Raw genomic sequence first — 6,794 nt, 5'->3', positions numbered from 1 at the left:
GGGGGCGGGAGCAGGGCTCAATTTAATGGAATTTTTTAATCAATAATCGTTCTTTGGCTGCCCGCGGGGTTCTCCCCGAGCTGTAGCTGCTCTAGGAATTATATCCTTCGCGTTTTCGGGGTGCAAGGAGTTGCGGGAGAGCTGGAGAGGGATTTTGGAGAAGGGCGTGGAGCGATAGGGAAAGGGGGAAAGGCTCCACACGGACACAGGGCGGTTTTAAGTTGGATATTGGGAATAAATCCTTCTTTGTGAGGGTGGTGAAGCAAGTTGCCCAGGGAAGCTGCGGTTCCCCCATACCTGGAAGTGTCCAAGGCCAGGTTGGAAGTGGTTTAGAAAGCACATTATAAAATGCCGGGTTCTTCCAGCTGGATCCAAGAGATCAAAGCAAATTCCTCTGGAATACCTGCTTAGTTCCTCCTCACATGAGGCAAGAATATTCCGGAGAAAGCTCCAATCCCATCACCCACTCTACAAATCCGACTTTCCCAAAGTAAGCTTGGAAAATGCTCCACTTTTCCAGCTGTAACCCCACATTCCCAAAACCCAAGCAAGGATGAGGCAGGGGAAGAGCTCCATGATTTCTGCTCCTTCAGGAGACTATGGAAGGCCGGCCAAGGTCACCCAGCTGTTCCAGAAGTGCCGGGATCCGGGAAAGGCACCTCTGATCCCGTCACCTGAGAGCTGTTGTGCAACAAACGGGAGTCATATGATCCCAAATAATTCCAGGTAAATCAAGGACAATTTGTTCCCAGCGTGGCTGATAACCAGGTCAAACCCCCAGTGCTATGGGGGGAAAAAAAGGGACTTGACATTCCAAAGGGGAAAAAAAAAAATGTTTTCCAGGCTTCTTTTGGAGTTGTTTCCACAAATCTGGAAAAGCTGGAAAATGTTTAATTGACATTTTATACCAAAGCGTAAGATTTGAGGAGAGGGGGGAAATTGTGTTTGGATTTGCACAGAAGAAATGGGAAAATACCCATTTAAAAGTGTTCTCCAGAAATGAATTTGGGATAAACAAGTGCTTTTGGAAGGGTATTCCCATTATCTGCCTATTAATATCCTTAATTCCCACAAAAGATGGTTCCACATGGTTTTTTCCCTCGGATGGCGTCTTAATCCCGGCCAAAATCACCCACAGCAGGTAGGAAAAGGTGACCTGAGCAGCCCGAGGTCCCGCAGAATTCCATTCCCACAAGGATCAGCCAACATCCCTGGGCTTCCTCGATAAGTTAATCAAATATTTTTTGATCCAATCCCAGAAATTTGACACCTCGGGAGCGTCAGATTTCCCTCCTTTCATCTGACAGCTCCGATAAAGCGCCCGGGTGATGAAAGCCTCTAGGGAAGGGACAAGAAAAAGTGGGAACAGGGCCTGGAAAAGTTGACTTCCTTAATCCATTCCCAAGATAAGATCTGTGTCCATAAAGGGTTTTTTTTTTTTTTGGGGGGGGGGGGGGGAGGCTGCAGAGATAAAATTAAGGGAGTTTTGTCAGAGCAAGTTTTGATGTCCCGAAAATCCCTGTTTGATCCATAGAGTGATTCCCACGGAAGTTAAATTCATCCCAAGGGGTGTGCCCACATCAAAATGACATTAAAAATCTGAATTTTCCCGGTAAAAGCCTAAATTTTGGGAGGGTTTTATTGCCTGGGAATCCTCAGCCAGCCCCTGCTGTGTCAACCAGGAGGAAAAGCTTCCAGATCCATCTTTCCAGCTGGGGGATTTTGGGATCTCCCCATGCTTTGGTGCCCTCTGGTGCCAAGGAAAGCTGTGGCAGAGGGGCCACCTGCTCCCATCCAAAGGCCTCCGAGCACTGGGATGGTTTATTCCAGGATCCAGCATCTCATTCCCTCCATTTCCCCACCAAGGTTGGGAAAATCCAGGATTTCTCTCGGAGGAAGCCATTTCATGCCTTAAAAGGGGTTATTTTTCCATCCTCCCAGATTTTATTCTGGATTTAATTAGTGCTAAATAGCAATTCCCGTTTTTTTTTTTCCCAGTCCAGAATTCCACAGTTTCTTCCTTCTATGGATGTCATCCCTTTTGGATTGTTCTGCTTTGATGGGATTTACCAGCAGCACAAAAAGCTTGTCCTAAAACTTCCCATAACTGGGCAAATGTGGTTTTTTTTTCCATTGAAAAAACCAGGAATCCTGATCCCCCGGGATGGCGCGTTTGGGAATTCAATGGATTTACAGCTCTGGGAAAACTTAGTATTTTTGTTTTCTCTACTGTTTTGGCCAAAAAAAAGGAGGAAAACCTGGCAGCTCCAAAATCCACAGGCTCATATTCCAGTATGGCTTTGGACGCTTCCAGGGATGGGGCATCCACAGGTTCTCCGGGAAATCCATCCCAGGGCCTCACCGCCCTCACAGTGCAGAGTTTCTTCCCAATATCCTGTTTCCCAGTTTGGAGCCATTCCCTTTTGTCCTGTCACTCCGTTCCCACATCCAAAATCCCTGAACTGGGAGAAAACTGGGATGAGCTGGGGGAAAGCCGAGCTCCGGATGCCTCTGGATGAAGGTCACCGGAGCAGGATTGGGCACCTTGGCTTTGGTCACGGCACCACGTGCTGGATCCGTGGCTCCTGGAAGGGTCACCTTGTCCTGGAGGAGATCAAAGGCTCCCTAAGGCTGGAGCTGGCGTTCCTCCCTTGGAATCAGCCCCATCCCAGCTGGGAAGGGTAGAAGAATCCAAGGATACGATGCTAGGTTGTGCTGGGGGAGTGAAATGAAGAGCCTGGATGGGGGATGTCGGGAGAGAAGGGATGGAGCACCGGATTATCCCTGAGGAAGGAAAGCGGGATGGGATGTGTTGTAGGGGGCTGGAAAGGACAAAGTCTTGGCTGATTCCCAGAATGGAAAATCTGGACCTGGCAGCCTTAAAATCCTTCATGGAGCCTTGGCAAGAGAAGGATCTGGAGAGACCTTGGAGCCTCTTCCAGTGCCTTAAGGAGCTCCAGGAGAGCTGGAGAGGGCCTTTGGAAAAGGACCTGGAGTGACAGGACAAGGGGGAATCACTTCCTTCTACCAGAGGACAGGGTTAGAAGGGATATTGGGAAGGAATTCTTCCCAGGGGTGTGAGGCTTTCCTGGGAATGGATTTCCCACGGAAGCTGTGGCTGCCCCATTCCTGGAAGAGTCTGGCTCAAACCCTCCAGCAAGGAATTAGAGGGTTCAGGGGACAAACAACCCTGCATTCCCACCAGCTCCCACAGAAAAACCGGGAGTGCTTCCCACCCATCCCAACATCCCCATGGCCTGAATTCCCCCCAGGAATACGGGGATCCCCTGCCTTGACATTCCCCCCGCCTTCCTTAAGGACATTTTGATAACCATCCCATCAGCAGTTTGCCTTTCTTATCGGGGCCTCTGGCCAAACACCGGAGCCGGGATATAAGGAGCGGGACTGGGATTGGAGGCACATTTTCCGTGAGCTCCCACCATGAAGCTGCTCCTGCTCCTTGCCCTGGTGGGCCTGGCCCAGGGCTTCCAGACCAGGTGAGCCCCGGGGGGGTCCCCAAAACAGGGATGTGGGATGTGGGATGCGGGATGATCCCGGTGACGCATCCCGGTCTCTGTCCGCAGGGTGCCGCTGAAGAGGATGAAGTCACTGCGGCAGAGGCTGCAGGAGCAGGGCTTGCTGGAGAGTTACCTGGAGCAGCATCCCTACAACCTGGCTGCCAAGTATTTCCCGGGCATTGCCGTGGAGCCCCTGGAGAACTACATGGATGTGAGGGGCTGGGATTAGGAGCTGGGATCAGGGAGCGCGGGAGGGCTGCTGGCTCCTTCCCCATCCCACTGGCCCATTATCCGTCCCACTGGTCCCTTCCTCATCCCTTTAACTCATCCCATTGGCCCCTTATCCGTTCTTCCTTCCCCTTCCCAATCCCACTGACGCCTTCCCAACCCCATTCCAACAGGATGAGTACTTCGGCATCATCTCCATCGGGACCCCACCCCAGGAATTCACCGTGGTCTTCGACACCGGCTCCTCCAACCTCTGGGTTCCCTCGGTCTTCTGCTCCAGCCCAGCCTGCAGTAGGTGTCTGGAATAAGGCTGGAATGTGTCCTTTGGGAGCCTTGGATGGCTCTGCCCAGTCTTTTCCCAAGGGACATCAGGCAATCCCCCTCCTTCCCACCCCCACAGGCAATCACAACCGCTTCAATCCCGCGCAATCCTCCACGTTCCTCAGCACCAACGACACCCTGTTCATTGCCTACGGCACGGGAAGCATGACCGGAGTCCTGGGATACGACACCGTCAATGTACGGCCACGTGCTCCAGCCCCCTCATCCCGTGGGATCCCATGGGATCGTGCCCAATCCACACCTGTCTCCCTTCTCCCAGGTCGCCGGGATCAATGTCCGCAACCAGATTTTTGGGCTGGCTGAGACGGAGCCGGGGGATTTCTTCTACTATGCCCCCTTCGACGGCATCCTGGGATTGGCATTCCCAAGCATCGCCTCCTCTGGAGCCACCCCTGTCTTCGACAACATGATGATAGAAAACCTCGTGGATAGGCATCTCTTCTCTGTCTACCTGAGCAGGTAAATCCCAGCCGGAGCTGCTGAGGATTTCTCCCTTCTCCCTCACACTGGCCCCATTTTCCAATGGGAACGGGGGTGTTGGCGGGATGGGAACCACCCCGGATGGATCCCCCTTTCCAGGGACAGCCAAGGTGGGAGCTTTGTCCTCTTCGGTGCCATCGATCCCTACTACATCACCCACGGCATCTCATGGATCCCACTCTCCGCGGAAACCTACTGGCAGATCACCATGGAGAGGTATTCCTGCTATTCCCTGCCCTCCAGCTGGTGTTTTGGGGAGTCCAGGCTGACCCTGCATCCCTCTTCCCAGAGTCTCTGCCAATGGGGCTCCGGTGGCCTGTTCCTCGGGATGCCAGGCCATTGTGGATACGGGAACCACGCTGTTGGCTGTTCCTGTCCGGGCCCTCCGGACCCTCCTGCGCCACCTCGGCGCCAGCTCCAGTGGTGAGGTGAGGCCTCGGGATGCTCCCTAGGAATTTTATCCCACCTGGATTGGCTGCTGACCCCCCCGTGTCCCCCCCAGATCAGCTGTGAGGCTGCCAGACACCTTCCTGACCTCATCTTCCACATCCACGGCAAAGAATTCCCAGTGCCACCCAGAGCCTACGTGTTAAGGGTGAGCATCCCGCTGGGAGTGGGTCTGTGGGGATACAGGGAGGGATCCAACAACTGGTGACCACCCCATTCCATGTCCTTGGAGCAGAGTAATGGGTACTGCACGCTGGGATTGCAAGGCATGGATGTGCCCACGGAGGAGGGCGAGCTCTGGATCCTGGGGGATGTCTTTATCCGGGAATATTACATCATCTTCGACAGGGCCAACAACAAGGTGGGGCTGTCCCGGCTGCCCTGAGCTGGGATGGGAATCCCAGGTGTTCCCAACTCGGTGGCTGGCAGGGCTTGTCCCTTTCTGGGCACTCCTGCCACCACCGAGGACAATAAAGGTGTGGAGAAGCCCCCCTGTGCTGTGTCTCTCTGGGAAAGGCCACCACATCCCTGGGAATGTGGTGTGTCCCTGGTGCCACCCTCAGCTGCACCCACCGAGGATGTCCCTGTGCCCCCAGGATGGGAGCCTGGATGTGGCTCTGCTCATCCCTGGGGAGCTCCCAGCCTTGGGGACCTGGGGCAGGACACGTCCCTCCTGTCCCCAAACCCCCACTCAGGCTGAGGGGGCTGAACACCTCCAGCACTGCCCTCATCATCCTGGAAAGCCACTCATCCCAAAATTCCCAGGGGACAAGCCCCAGGGCTCCACGTGCTGGCAGGGATGAAGGGACAGGGAATAAATACCAGAGTGACTTTATTGGTGGCAGGGGGACAGTTTCCCCCTCCCCAGGGCCAGGCCTGCTGGTCCTGCAGACCCCCTTTTTCTCCTTTCCTTCATCCTCCTCCTCCTCCTCACGGCATTCCAGGCACACCTGGCACCTGGAACCTGGGGCTGTCTGATGGCACTGCAGAGGGATCCTCATTCCCAGGGGATCCCTGAGCCTTGGGGGTGCCTGTGGGATGGGGGGGGGCTGTGGCCTCACAGGGGGGGTCGGGGGGCACAGTGGGTGCCGAGGGGTGTCCAGAGGGGCTCAGAGTCATCGGAGGGGGCTTCCCGGCATCCCAAATCCCTGGAGAGGGACCGAGGGGGAGTGTGGTGGGAAGCAGGAGCTGGGCCAGGCGGTGGCGCGGGGGGTGAGGGGTGCCAGGGGGTGAATCTTCAGGGACTGGGGACTGGAATGAGGATGGGGAAGAGGATGGGGATGAGGATGGGGACAGGTCACCGCCCTGCAGCAGGAGCCGGACGTCTGTGGCTGACAGAGGGAGGATTTTGGTCAGCACCCACCTCTTTTCCAGGAGCACATCCAAGTGCCCGGGGATGGATCTGGGGATCCCATTACCTGGGCAGGATGGGCAGCAGCCCACGGGGGGCTCGGAGCAGGAGCGGGGGCACGGCCTCTCCTCACAGCTCACCTCTCCAAGCTGCGAAAACAGGGATCAGCCAGCCCTGCCAGCCCTTCCAGGGATCCAATGGCACTGGCACAGGCTCTCCATGGATGCGGGCATCCCATGGGAATGGGTGGGGGGTCTCACCTGGCAGGTGCAGTGGGTACAGGGCTGTCCCTCGGGAATGAAGCTCTGGCCGTTCTCCACCTTCCTGCCCTGGTAGTTGCAGTCTGGGGGGACCGAGTTTCAGGGGGGGTTTTGGGGAGTTCAAGGGGGGTTTTGGGCGGCGCAGGAGGGTTTTGGGGGCACCCCCCC

The 6,794-nt window shown here is 55.5% G+C and overlaps 2 protein-coding genes across 6 annotated transcripts in view; one reads left to right on the top strand and one right to left on the bottom strand.

The window, feature by feature from the left end:
* The first annotated feature begins 109 nt into the window (after positions 1-109).
* PGA3 (pepsinogen 3, group I (pepsinogen A)) lies at positions 110-5,504 on the top strand. 5 transcript variants are annotated; one of them, XM_017728641.1, is made up of 11 exons: positions 110-490; positions 594-726; positions 3,347-3,497; positions 3,585-3,729; positions 3,920-4,037; positions 4,147-4,265; positions 4,348-4,547; positions 4,668-4,784; positions 4,858-4,996; positions 5,071-5,163; positions 5,251-5,504. In XM_017728641.1, exons 3-11 carry the CDS (start codon positions 3,442-3,444, stop codon positions 5,398-5,400), a joined length of 1,137 nt encoding a protein of 378 aa, XP_017584130.1. In that variant the 5' UTR covers positions 110-490; positions 594-726; positions 3,347-3,441; the 3' UTR covers positions 5,401-5,504. The 5 variants fall into 5 exon arrangements, with proteins under 5 accessions (XP_017584130.1, XP_017584127.1, XP_017584129.1 ...); XM_017728638.1 differs by having other exon boundaries at positions 110-726; positions 3,344-3,497; XM_017728640.1 differs by lacking the exons at positions 110-490; positions 594-726 and adding an exon at positions 1,075-1,141.
* Positions 5,505-5,829: 325 nt separating this feature from the next.
* VWCE (von Willebrand factor C and EGF domains) overlaps positions 5,830-6,794 on the bottom strand; it is a 5,698-nt gene continuing 4,733 nt past the window's right edge. Inside the window, exons 15-16 of the mRNA XM_017728618.1 lie at positions 6,627-6,726; positions 5,830-6,515 (exon numbers count right to left, since the gene is read on the bottom strand). Coding sequence (XP_017584107.1) covers positions 5,946-6,515; positions 6,627-6,726 — 670 coding nt within the window. The 3' untranslated portion in view covers positions 5,830-5,945. The remainder of the gene's footprint in view (positions 6,516-6,626; positions 6,727-6,794) is intronic.

Source organism: Corvus brachyrhynchos, unplaced genomic scaffold (assembly GCF_000691975.1).
Source record: "Corvus brachyrhynchos isolate BGI_N302 unplaced genomic scaffold, ASM69197v1 scaffold1103, whole genome shotgun sequence".
In the NCBI taxonomy this organism is placed as follows: Eukaryota; Metazoa; Chordata; class Aves; order Passeriformes; family Corvidae; genus Corvus; species Corvus brachyrhynchos.
Note: the sequence above shows the minus strand (reverse complement) of the source record. Positions and strands in the feature narration are given on the sequence as shown.